The sequence below is a fragment of the Erpetoichthys calabaricus genome, chromosome 1 (genome assembly GCF_900747795.2).
Source record: "Erpetoichthys calabaricus chromosome 1, fErpCal1.3, whole genome shotgun sequence".
Classification (NCBI taxonomy): Eukaryota; Metazoa; Chordata; class Cladistia; order Polypteriformes; family Polypteridae; genus Erpetoichthys; species Erpetoichthys calabaricus.
In genome coordinates, this window is record NC_041394.2 from 315,147,443 (window position 1) to 315,160,469 (window position 13,027).

At 38.7% G+C, this 13,027-nt stretch overlaps 1 protein-coding gene across 2 annotated transcripts in view; it reads left to right on the forward strand.

Moving 5' to 3' along the window:
- scube1 (signal peptide, CUB domain, EGF-like 1) overlaps positions 1–13,027 on the forward strand; it is a 527,308-nt gene that overhangs the window by 482,853 nt on the left and 31,428 nt on the right. For both annotated transcript variants that reach the window (XM_028817682.2, XM_028817689.2), the window contains one exon: positions 2,612–2,704. In XM_028817682.2, coding sequence (XP_028673515.1) covers positions 2,612–2,704 — 93 coding nt within the window. The remainder of the gene's footprint in view (positions 1–2,611; positions 2,705–13,027) is intronic.

A 13,027-nucleotide genomic window follows, 5' to 3' on the forward strand; every position in this document is an offset into this window, starting at 1 on the left:
ATGTGTACAACGGACAATACATTGGAACTTGAGCTCTTTCTATTGCTTATTTATTTAATTTATTGTAGCGCTTCCTTTTCCCTTTGAAGTTACTCTTTTTCACATCTAATAACACAACATATTAAATCGCTTTTAATAAATATGACAGTTAATCATCCTACATGAAAACTCTTAAAAAGTATTTGCAGTCTTAAGATTTTATTGTTTTCATTAGAGCAACTGGACAATCAAGCAGTATGTTGTCCACAGCTCCTCAGGATCAGTAATGGAGGGCCAGAATAGCTGCAAGCTATTGTTCAAACCAGCTGCTTAACTAAAAGTTAATCCTTGATGATAACTGAACTTAATTTCATTTATTGCTTGTTAATGTTTTCATCTGGCCATGTCTGGTGATTCTTATATCGTAAAGTTTGCTTTATTTAAGATCACCCAGAAGTGTTGTGGCCCAGAGTAGATTCATAGTTCTCAGTCCTTAACTTTTTCTCTTCCATTTCTTTTCAAATGTTTTATTAAAATAGATATCTCACGATGAACAAACAAATATAAATGGGACCAAGCTAAATGTTGAGCTGTTGTTTTTTTTGTCGTTTGCATTGTTTATTACAGCTAATTAAGAACTAAGTTAAACCTTGAAGGCAGTGGTTAACAACTAAAAGAACAAATGAAGGATTTGGAATCTAAACAAGCAAGTTAACAAAAATACATGTCAAAAATGTTGGTCAAACAACAATAGCTGCAATATTTGGCTTCCGATTTGTAAATTAACTTAAAGACAAGTACTGTAAAATGAGTCCTGTATCAGCATAACCTGAAAGGCTGCTCAGCAAGGAAGACACCACTGCTCCTGCACCACCATAAAAAAGCCAGACTGCAGTCTGTAGTGGCACATGGGGACAAAGATCTTATCTTCTGGAGAAATGTCCTCAGTTCTGATGAATCTAAGTTCAAGCTGTTTGGTCATAATGACCATCGTTATGTTTGGAGGAAAAAGGGGGAGGCTTGCAAGTCAAAGAACAACATCCCAACCATCAACTCTGGGGGTGGGAGCACCATGTTGTGGGTGTGCCTTGCTGCAGGAGGGACTGGTGCACTTCACAAAATAGATGGCATCATGAGGAAGGAAAATTATGTAGATCTACTGCAGCAACATCTCAAGAGCTCAGCAAGGAAGCTGAAACTCACTCGAAAAAGGTTCTTCAAAATGGACAATGACCCCAAGCATACCTCCGCAGTTGTGGCAAAGTGGCTTAAGGACAACAAGGTCAAGGTATAGGAGTGGCCATCACAAAGCCCTGACCTCAAACTAATTGACAATTTGTTGGCAGAACTGAAGTGTGAGTGTGTGAGCAAAAAGGCCTACGAATCTGTCCCAGTTACACCAGTTCTGTCTGGAGGAATGGGCCAAAATTTCACCAACTTATTGTAAGAAGCTTGTGGAAGACTACCTAAAAAGTTTAGCGCAAGTTAAACAATTTAAAGGCAATGCTACCAAATATTAACAAAGTATATGTAAACCTGTGATCCATTGGAATTGTGATATAGTCAATAAAGAATGAAATACTCAGTCTGTGAACATGGTTGGAAAAAATTACTTTTGCCCTGCACAAAGCAGATGTCAATTTATAGTTTGTTACTATAAAACCTGTGGAGGGTTTATAAAGTAAGTTTTAAAGAACTCTCCCTAAGTTTATGTAAAGGATTACCTTCAACTGTATTACTGCTGCTCCACAGGTCCGGAGTTATTGATTCAAACCTAAGGCCTTGGCACTGTCTATGTGGAGTTCACATGTTCTTCTTGTGTCTCTGTGTGTGTTTTTTTGTTGGTGTTTTGTTTGACTCAAAATCAAATGAAATCATATATAAATGTATACATAAGGTACAATGTGTAGTGAAATGCTCATCTAAAGATCTAGTATGCTAAGTTAATTGACACAACCAAACTGGCCACATGTGCTTTAAAGTACTGTAGATATTTGGAGGTATCACAGCAAGCTTTGTAAACTGTTATAATCAGAATGTATTTTAAAAGTTTACAGCTTCCCTGTTGCAATATGAAGAAAAAGTTAGACATTTAAAGCAAAAAACATCTAAAAATGTAAAATAACCTGCCACTGACCCTGGTGCTTGGTGAGGCTCTCCATAAAACTTTTCTAATTGCTAAACTAACATACCAAAATATGGAAGCACAAGAAGCACTTTCTGCTGAACCTTTTTTTTTAATCATATGATTAAGTAACATCATTAAAATGTGTTGACAAGAGAAGAGGATGACAAGTGAAGACTGCTTATACATCTGTTGATTCCCATTACCTTCCTCCTTGGCCCAGAGCCCATTTTAACTTTATAGTTCTTTTTATCTTTGTTTTTTGTTTATGTTCTGGTAAAACGTAAGGCTAGACATTCAGGCCCGTAAGAAGCAGACCTGACCCCCTTGCCATGATTTATCTGCATTTGTAGCTTTGAAAGTACTAAGCTTTGTTCTCCTTTTATCAAAATAAATGACTACATCAAATGGTGGCACTAAAAGGGCAAATTACAAATAAATTGCATAAAATGTGTGCTTTTTTTTCATTCTTGCATGGTGCTTTTCACAGCTGTCTCTCATTCACAGATTCGGAGAATAGCTATGCCTTAAGCTGTGGAGTTCCAGTGCAGCCAACGAAATTTTCTCAGAAACGCAACAGCACCATGCAAAGCTGCCCAGGTAATTGTTTTCAAAGATTTCTTTCTTTCATTTCAAAGACATACAGTGCTAATACTTCTATTCCCAAAGAATTTGTTATAAATCACCAAATGTGCATAAATAACCCTGTGAATAAAACATGTAACTGGATCTAAATCCAATCTAGAGACAGTTCATCATTTTATTATATCCTTGTAGTTTTAGCATGTAAATAAGCTGCCAGCTACAGGTCAATGTTTAGTTAGAGGGGTTGAATTAGAGAGTCCCCCAATAAGTGATACCAGGCAAAGCTAAGCCTTTCATTCTTGCCTTTCCAAGTGATGAAGAAACCCATGATTAGTAAACTCTGAAGTCTGAAGGGGTGGAATCAAATCTAAGTGACGTGGTCTCCTACCAGGCCTAACAATAAGGTCATTACCTCATGCACAGGGTACCTGATATAAACTGAGTGGTTGTGACATTCATTTTTAATCATTCAATCTGTGCATTCTGTACCATTTTGTGCTAAAAACAACCAATATTGCAGTATAATACAACCTATTATTTTTAATTACTTTTTGCGATTTTTCCATGGTTTCTTGATATTGCAATGCTTTACAGTTCTTTGTGTGATCATGTGACTATGGCAGCCTCATCAATTTATAGAAGATCCCCTGCTGCTGGCACTGAAGCTTCTCATTTGAATAACAGAATGTCAGCTCACATTATTGTTGACTGAACACTGGTGTCAGCCATGAATGGTGCAAGAGTCGGAGTCCAATACATAGCCTTCCATTCAAGTGGTGAGCTGTCTCAGTTACCACATCCAACTGCTTGCAACGGCACACAAGCTCTTCAAAAAAGCTGGGTGGTCAAAAAAGCAGGGGAGTTGAGTGCTACACCATCAAATAGTTCAGCAGGGGTGTTTGAAGATGCACTTCTGGAAAAGATCTGACCACTATATGTGGGCAAGTGAACCTCCTTGTGAAATGGTGCAGAGGTAGCAGTCGCTTGGCTGACTTTTCTTCCCGACCTCAAGCTTCAACAGGAATTTCAGGCCTCAGATCTCAGCTGCAGCAACACAGAGGAGCCATTTTTTGGGTTTCCGCGGCGCTTGGTGCTCTGCTGGGTTGAACCATAGGTCTTCTGCTTGTCCACCTTCTGACAGCAAAGTAGTGCTGGGAGCTGTTTGTCAGTGCCAGCCCAATGAATTTTTTTAGGTGTCTTGCTGTCTTTAGAAGGACTAATCACTTTAGCCATATTAGAATAGTGATCATATGACTGTGACAGGTGCACTTTTTTAATTGGCTTCACTGTGGCTGACACTGAAGCTGTTCATTTAAATAAAGGAATTCCAGGTCATACTGCTGCTGACTCATCTTCAGCGGATGCAAGAGGCAGTGCTGTTACAAAATGCATGATCAAGATCAATAAAAAACTATAAATATCAATTAATATTTATATGCTTCTTGGGTAGTATTAGTAGTTATTTCCTTTTACTTACTAAGTGAAAGCTAGAACCAGCAAAATAAAAGATTGCAAATTGGCTTCCCCCATAGAGGATAGGCTTAATTTAAACATTTCATTTAAAGTATAGCTTTTAAATTAAGAACAGTATTGAAGACACAGTCACATTTATTTCATTATTGGCTATAAAGATCCTTACCTGCAGACTTTCGGCTTTTTCACATTGTAGTGTATTACATTATGGGATACCGTGCTCATAATTACTTAAGAATGATTTGAAATCACTTCAGTTTCTGGTGTGAGAAAACCTCCAAATATAATATGCAGTATGACATTGTGCTTTTTGGGGTTGCTCCCTGTTTTGGTCTTTGAGAACCCTCATTTTTAGGACATTTGGGACCATGCTTTGGAAATTACACCCTATAGATATCTTCAGCAAAAATGATCAGAAGGACTACTACATGAACAAACCCCAGGGATTCATCCCTTAATAGGATTTTCCTTTTCAAAAACCTTAAAAAAATTGGGGATTGTTAATATGGGCATGCAGAGTGTTGTTTTATGCTATTTTTGAGGTTGCTGATCATGAATATAAATACATTTTTGACATTTGATTCTTTATCCGTGGTCCTAGTCCATCTAAGAATAACTCCCAGAAGAATGACAAATTTCAAGCATAAGCATGTGGGGTATCGTTTTAGACTATTTCAAGGTCAGTGATTATGACTATGATGTTATTTTTGTATTTTTTGATCCTTTACTAGGCATGTAGCCCTCTATGGACCTCTATCAGAGGATGAAAGATTTGGACATGAGTGTCAGTAGGCTTTGTGTCCTAGGAACCAAGTTACCCAAATTAATTATTTACTGCTCTGATACTGATCTTTCTGATCATAAAATAGGACATTACAATAGCAATTGACGAGTAGAGTTCATAATTGCAGAATTATGGTACTTGAGGGATCCTCTAGAGTGCCTCTTTCTCTTGCACAATATGGCTCAAAATCTAATCAGCACATCATCATCTCATAACAGGCTTAAGTTTCGAGTTTGGTATTTTTCTGTTCAGGCATTTTAGCTCTGGACCGTCCTCAAGAAACTGTGATACACAGACATACACTCATCATCCAGATATCAATATTTTTGGTATCAGGGGACACTAAAATGTTGAGATCCATCGAAAACCAGAGATCAAAATTTTTGATGAATCTAAAGCTTTCACTCCTCCCCCATAGAGGATAGGTTATGGTGGGGGGAGAGTGCAAAGCAAAACTGACAAATTTCTATTACAATCAAGAATATTTAGATTTTAAACATTTAAACTAAAACATGCAGTTTAATATTTCGAGTATTTCACAAAACTATTCTTCATTATAATGTAATTCCACTTCATGAAGTAAATTATTACTTTGTTATGAAAACACCAAATTATGGTGGCTTACACTAATTCAGACTTTTTAACATATTTAATTGGTACTTATCCATATTACTAACCGAGAATGGAAGGCACGGATGCAGGTACACGGCGATGGGACCAGGAGACATAGTGCGCAGGCGTCTACAGCGCGCGTCTCATAAACCGCAAGCGAAGTCTGATCCACCACGAACGAAGGAGTCACAGCTCAAAAACGAAAGACCTCAACTAACCTAAATAAGACATGAAGCAACAACGCGCCCATAGCTAACGAATAATGACACAGCCACACAGAAAAGAGGATTCTGCACTGCACCTCAGAGTCAAACGGAAGACACTACGGAGACCGCAAAGGTCCACAAAGATAGTATGGAAGGCACGAGAAAGTACGAAAGGCGCAGGCGCCTACAACGCGCTTCTGAACTAAACGTCCACACTACACAGCATGGTCCAGGTAATAAGAAACCAAGAATGGAAGGCACGGATGCAGGTACACGGCGATGGGACCAGGAGACATAGTGCGCAGGCGCCTACAGCGCGCGTCTCATAAACCGCAAGCGAAGTCTGATCCACCGCGAACGAAGGAGTCATGGCTCAAAAACGAAAGAGCTCAACTAACGTAAATAAGACATGAAGCAACAACGCGCCCATAGCTAACAAATAATGACACAGCCACACAGAAAAGAGGATTCTGCACTTCACCTCAGAGTCAAACGGAAGACACTACGGAGACCGCAAAGGTCCACAAAGATAGTACGGAAGTCACGAGAAAGTACGAAAGGCGCAGGCGCCTACAACGCGCTTCTGAACTAACTGCAGCTCAACTAACGGAGCTACTAACGGGCCCGCATGGATACGTACGCGCCTACAACGCGCGTCTGAAACCGCGGAAGCAAAACTGTCTCTGCTCCAACACCAAACAGCTCCACTAACGGAGCTACAAAAGCGAGCCCGCATGGACAAATACAATGAACATAGACGCCTACAATGCGCATCTGACACTGCGGAAGCAAGGCAGGCATGGGTTCAAAACGAAACACCACAACTGACGGAGATACAAAAACGAGCCCGCCTAGATAAAATCAATGAACGCAGGCGCCTACAACGCGCGTCTGCAAAGCTGGCATTATGGACTGCATTAGTAATATGGATAGTTCATTTGCTTTTGCATCTACCGGGGTAAATATCTGGCCACCAGCTGGCAATGGCCCATACTGCTTTTGCGTATGTGGACAAATATTACATCGGATTGGAACAGTGCACCCTGAACCACATCACAAACGCAAATATGCACATATCTTCGTGTTAGATCCAGATGACGCAATCTATCAACGAATGAACCTCTGACGGAGCTACAGAAACGAGCCCGCATGGACAAATACAATGAACATGGATGGCTACAACGCGCATCTGAAACTGCGGAAGCAAAGCAGGCACGGGTTCAAAACGAAAGACCACAACTGAAATATTCCAATATATCTTTCTAATGTGCCATGCTATGGGTTCTTTACTTCCTTTGTTCGTCATCTACACCTTTACACTCCAATATATCTCATACATACATCAATGTATTTCGGCTTACCCAACACCAGGGGTTGGCGAGCGAAGCGAGCAGGAGGCGGAGCCCCCCTAGTTTTGTTTATAACATCGAAATGAAATTAAAGACCTATAGATGTTTTTTTTTCTAATTGATTAAGAAAATGAAAATGTGTGATAGGTTGCCCAGTTGCCAGGAGTATGGCAGAAAGGAAATGATGACACAAGTGGGGGTAAAATGGCTCTGTGAAATGAAATATAGACTGATGAGTCAGTTTTGAAATAAAGTGTACTGTTAGGGGGCTGTAAGTCCTATAAATATAATGCATGTCTCAGAAAAGCAGGATAGAAGTCACTAGGGCAAAGGTCTAGCATGATAGCTCCACAGCAATAGAGGGGATGACCCTGACACCAGAAATGATTTTAAGGCCTTATCCAAAGTCAACCCAGGAACAAGTTTAAGGCCACTCTGAGCCAAAGGATTTATTCAATTTTGATTCAGGAGTTAAGTTTGAGGTAAGTGCTCACTGTCTCACAGGGGGTAGAAGCCGGGATTGAGAGAAAGACAGGAAAGTAAGAGTTTGATATTTAAAGTGGGCAGCTGAATGAGCAGTCCCACCAGGAAGGCTCAGAGAGGCAGCAGGTTTGTTATTTTCTTTCTGTAGTTTGTGTTCTGTCTTTGTTTTTTCCTTCCTTGTGTGTTTGTGTGTTTTAAATATACAAAACCTTTTTATACCTTTAGTTTCATACTTATTATCTGACATTTGGAGAGATACCACGGGGTCATGCTCTTCTGTTACAACTGATCTCCCCCAGCCCTTTTCCTATGACATAATGTTTATGTGATCTATTGTCTTTTAAAGTCATATTGTTTGAATGGTGTTCACCTACAGTATGTGCAATTAAGGTGTGTCTTATGAAATTCAAGTTTAGTATGGCAAAGTCATGTGCCAGGTAGACAGAAATTAAAATGTATTTTGAGGTTTTTTCAAGCATTTTATTCTTTGGTTCTTCTTATTTTGTGGCTTATTATTTCCATGTTGCCTTCTGGATTTCAGTCATTCCACTTTTTCATTACTGCACATTTGTTTTGTATTTGTTCACTTTGAAATTATTATATTTGTTTAAGTAGGCAGAACTCACATCTGAGCAAAGTAAGCCTTTCGAGAATCTCTTCTAAAACCATCACAATAACGTTTTTGTGGTGTTTTACATCACACAAAGGTGTACACATTAACACATTTAAAATACTATTTGCATTATATATCAAGAGGAGACATATTTACAGTTCCCAAATAACCCCTTACCTGCTGTCACAGTCCACACATTTTATTCACCTTATTTTATTAACAAATAAAGAGCAATGTGTTCAGCACTGTTCTATTGAAATTAATTTCTCCAGGGCAGTTCAGTTGATCTCCAACAATCAGAGCTAACATTGGTGGCCGCCTAAGTGCCCTCATCTGAGGGGTGCCGTTTATGGAAGTTAAATGCTGGGTGGTCTGAGACACCAAGTTGCAGAAGTATAATAATATTGTCCACAATATGTGCACAAATGGGTGCCTTTTGAAACTTGAAAGTTGACAAACTCTGATGATACCGAGTGTGCCCCGCTACTCACTAGGTGCCATTTATGGAAGTAAAAGCACACATGCTTAGTACCCTTTGGCACTATTTGTGCAATAGAAGTGTGAGCACTGTGGACACCAAGAAGGATCACAGGTCGTCAAAGTCTAAAAAAATCGACCAACCACTATGGACAATGAAAAGCAAAGTCCGTCAGCCCAACCTAGGGCTCCAAATGGGCTTTGACCAGCACTGCCAACCACCATCAAGTTGTTAGGTCTTTGAGTGTCTGTGGATGTCTTGTACACATGTATTCCAAGTTTGGATTGTCTCTCATTAATTTGTCACTGCGCAATCCTCAATATTTTGAGACAGATAAAAATAATCCCTTAAACTCTTCTCCAGTATCACTGTAACACTTTACATTTCTATTTCAGTGAAAAAAAACTTAATTCTTTTCTGTGTTCATATCTCTTTGCAGTTTTGATTAAACCAATACCACTATATCTTGTATAATCAATACACATTATATAATTACCAATTAAAATCAGACAATAATTTATCCTTTTTTCTAAAGTAGGTTCTGAAGGAACCAAAACCTATCCACCGTGTCTCAACTGAAAATAAAATTCAGTTTTGAGACAGCAATCTTAATTAGTGTCTGAAATACACTCTGGAGGGTAAGTGGAGGGCATCAGTGTCCTAGCATTTGTTAAACGCTTCAGTCTTGTTCTGTTACTATGGAATATTTTGTGAGGATAATCCATTCCTGAAAACCCCTTTGTAAGGCTAATCTTCATAACATAAACACATTATCATTAATTGAAATGTGGTCCCTGGCTCTAAAAATGATTTGCTCATATAACACTAAAATAAATGAAAATAGACAATTAGTTCAATAATAACAATAGTCATACAAATGAACCCTAATTAGGGATTTTCCTTTTATTAAATAGTATAATAAGGCTGTCTACCTGTGCTTTGTGCTGGGCTGGTAACATCACTTCAAGAGAGGCCCATGGAATCAACAAGCTAATTACAAGGGCAGACTGTGTTATGGGACACACTCTGGACCCCCTGGAGGTTGTAACAAAGGAGGGAATTAAAGCAAACTGAGTGCCATTATGAACAATGCTGCATATCTTCTCTTTGACACACTAACACTGAGGACTTTCAGCCAACAAATTGCTCAGCAGAAGTGTGTCAAAGAAATGCTACTGGAGTTCCTTTATACCAACAGCAATATACCGGCAACCTGTAACGCCTTCTATTAGTTCATTTCCTATGAAAATCTCTGCTGGATCAGTTGTTGACACTCAAGTATCTAGACCTGCCCAGGCTATAAAGCAACACACGGGAAGTTGCCTTCCAGCCTTCTCTGTGAAGACCTGTCTTCTGGCTGCTAGAATAATCTAATCTCTCAAAGCCAGTATTGTTGATTTTTACACCATCACATACAGTATATTTAAGATTTGTTTTTCGGTATCACCCCACCAATTTTGACTTTAGCTTTTTAGAGGATCTGGAGAGTTAATTAGGGGATCTTGTCCAAGCACAATAAAGCCCAATACTAGTAAATTGACTCAGGTTTACATACCTGTACTGTAAATTTTTGTGGAATGGAGAACCCTGAACATCTGACTATCCACACTCTTAAGTGGTTTTTGAGATAAGAAACCACACAGATGTTAGGACTAAAATGTGTTTAAATGACACTTTTTGGTATCTTTGACATTTTACCAACAGATTATCTTATTTATTTCTTCACATCTCATGCTGCAGATGCGTCATTGCCATGTCGTGTGTGTCGTTGTCATTGTGGAATGTTGTAGGTGCCATTTTTTTATTTAATAGAATTGTAGTGAGTCTTTGTCAGAACTTTTGATTTCTATTTCAACAAATTATTATTAATGTATTTAGAAATATTTTTAAGGTTTTATCATTCTTATGATTATGAGTTTACTTTTGGTTTTGATGAATTGGTATTACTATATTTTGGATATACTGTAACATTAGCTGCGGTGGGCTGGCGCCCTGCCCGGGGTTTGTTTCCTGCCTTGCTCCCGGTGTTTGCTGGGATTGGCTCCAGCAGACCCCCATGACCCTGTAGATAGGATATATAGCAGGTTGGATAATGGATGGATGGATGGATGGATGGATGGATGGATGGATGGATGGATGTAACATTAGAAAATTATAATGACTACCGGTTTGTTCTGGAATTTTGAATAGATCAGTCCCTGCCATGAAATATAAAATAAATATTGATATAATTGTCATTTTCAATTAGTTACATCAAGACAGCTATGAAAATAGTCAAGCACAATATGGATAATGTCTGACTGACTGACTGACTGACAATATAAAGGAATTAATTGAACAATTTACATAATTAATTATGTTATCATTTTAATTATATCTTTTGCTATATTATTTTAAAGTCAGACACACAGGCTTGTCTAGTTCTTGTGCTACATGTAGATTATGTCTATGCAATGCTAACATTTGATCCCTGTAATCACAATACACTGCCATGCTATATTTAACCAATAAAACAATGATGATCCTGCTCTCTGACCTCATAAAAGGTTAAGCAAAATCCTTGGATAGTAATAAGTATATCAAAAAAGAGAAAAAAAGACAGAACAATCCTAGATATTTTTAACTATTAAAGTATCTATTCATTTATGTACTAAACATGGCTTTTCTGCTCAAGGTTGTGACACTCAGAAGATGCCTTCCTGATCCTTATAGGACAGATACAAGTCCATTCTGATACACTTACTCACGTAAGACCAATGGTATGACCCAGCTACATGTTTTCTGGCTGTGGAAGAAAAACCAGAGTATTCAATGGAAGCGTACAGTATGTGAGCATGGTGAGAACATGCAAACTACACAAAAGACACTGCAGATGATAAAGGCATGAGAATCCAAGTGCTGAAACTTCCACCCTCTGCTCTGTATGCTCAATAAAATTATTATTTTAAGTAAAAATAAAAAATACCTTTATTTATCTTAGGTTGAACCTGACCTTTCCCATAGCAACACTACCGTAACAGCTGAAGTGTAATAATAATAATAATAATAATAATAATGCATTTTATTTATATAGTGCCTTTCCCATGCTCAACGTTCTTCACAGAGACAAAGAACAGCAGGGATATATAACATTTGGATACAAATAATATCCGCATAGAACACTAAAACAGATAAATAAAGGAGATATAAAGCATTAAATAGAATAAAAGACAATAAACCAGAGTAAAATAATAAATTCAATACTAAAAGAAGAAGCCTGAACAAATAATATAATTTGTGATATACAGTAATCCCTCCTCCATCACGGAGGTTGCGTTCCAGAGCCACCCGCGAAATAAGAAAATCCACGAAGTAGAAACCACATGTTTATATGGTTATTTTTATATTGTCATGCTTGGGTCACAGATTTGCGCAGAAACACAGGAGGTTGTAGAGAGACAGGAACGTTATTTAAACACTGCAAACAAACATTTGTCTCTTTTTCAAAAGTTTAAACTGTGCTCCATGACAAGACAGAGATGACAGTTCTGTCTCACAATTAAAAGAATGCAAACATATCTTCCTCTTCAAAGGAGTGCGTGTCAGGAGCACAGAATGTCACATAGATAGAGAAAACAATCTCTAGCAAACAAATCAATAGGGCTGTTTGGCTTTTAAGTATGCGAAGCACCGCGGCACAAAGCTGTTAAAGGCGGCAGCTCACACCCCCTCCGTCAGGAGCAGGGAGAGAGAGAGAGAGACAGAGTTTGTTTTTCAGTCAAAAATCAATACGTGCCCTTCGAGCTTTTAAGTATGCGAAGCACTGTGCAGCATGTCGTTTCAGAAAGCAGCTGCACAAAAGATAGCAACGTGAAGATAATCTTTCAGCATTTTTAGACGAGCGTCCATATCGTCTAGGTGTGCGAACAGCCCCCCTGCTCAATCCCCATACGTCAGGATCACAGATAGTCAGCGCAAGAGAGAGAGAAAAGTAAGCAATCTAGCTTCTCGGCCATCTGCCAATAGCGTCCCTTGTATGAAATCAACTGGGCAAACCAACTGAGGAAGCATGTACCAGAAATTAAAAGACCCATTGTCCGCAGAAATCCACGAACCAGCAAAAAATCCGCGATATATATTTAAATATGCTTACATATAAAATCCCGATGGAGTGAAGCCGCGAAAGGCGAAGCGCGATATAGCGAGGGATCACTGTAACACACACACACAAATTATACTGAGCATCTGGACAGAGAGAGTAAACTGAAAGAAGGGGCAGAATGTTAGGTTAGGTTTAAAGCCTTCCTGAACAGTTGAGTTTTAAGTTGTTTTTTAAAAGAATGAATCAAGTCAGCTAATCT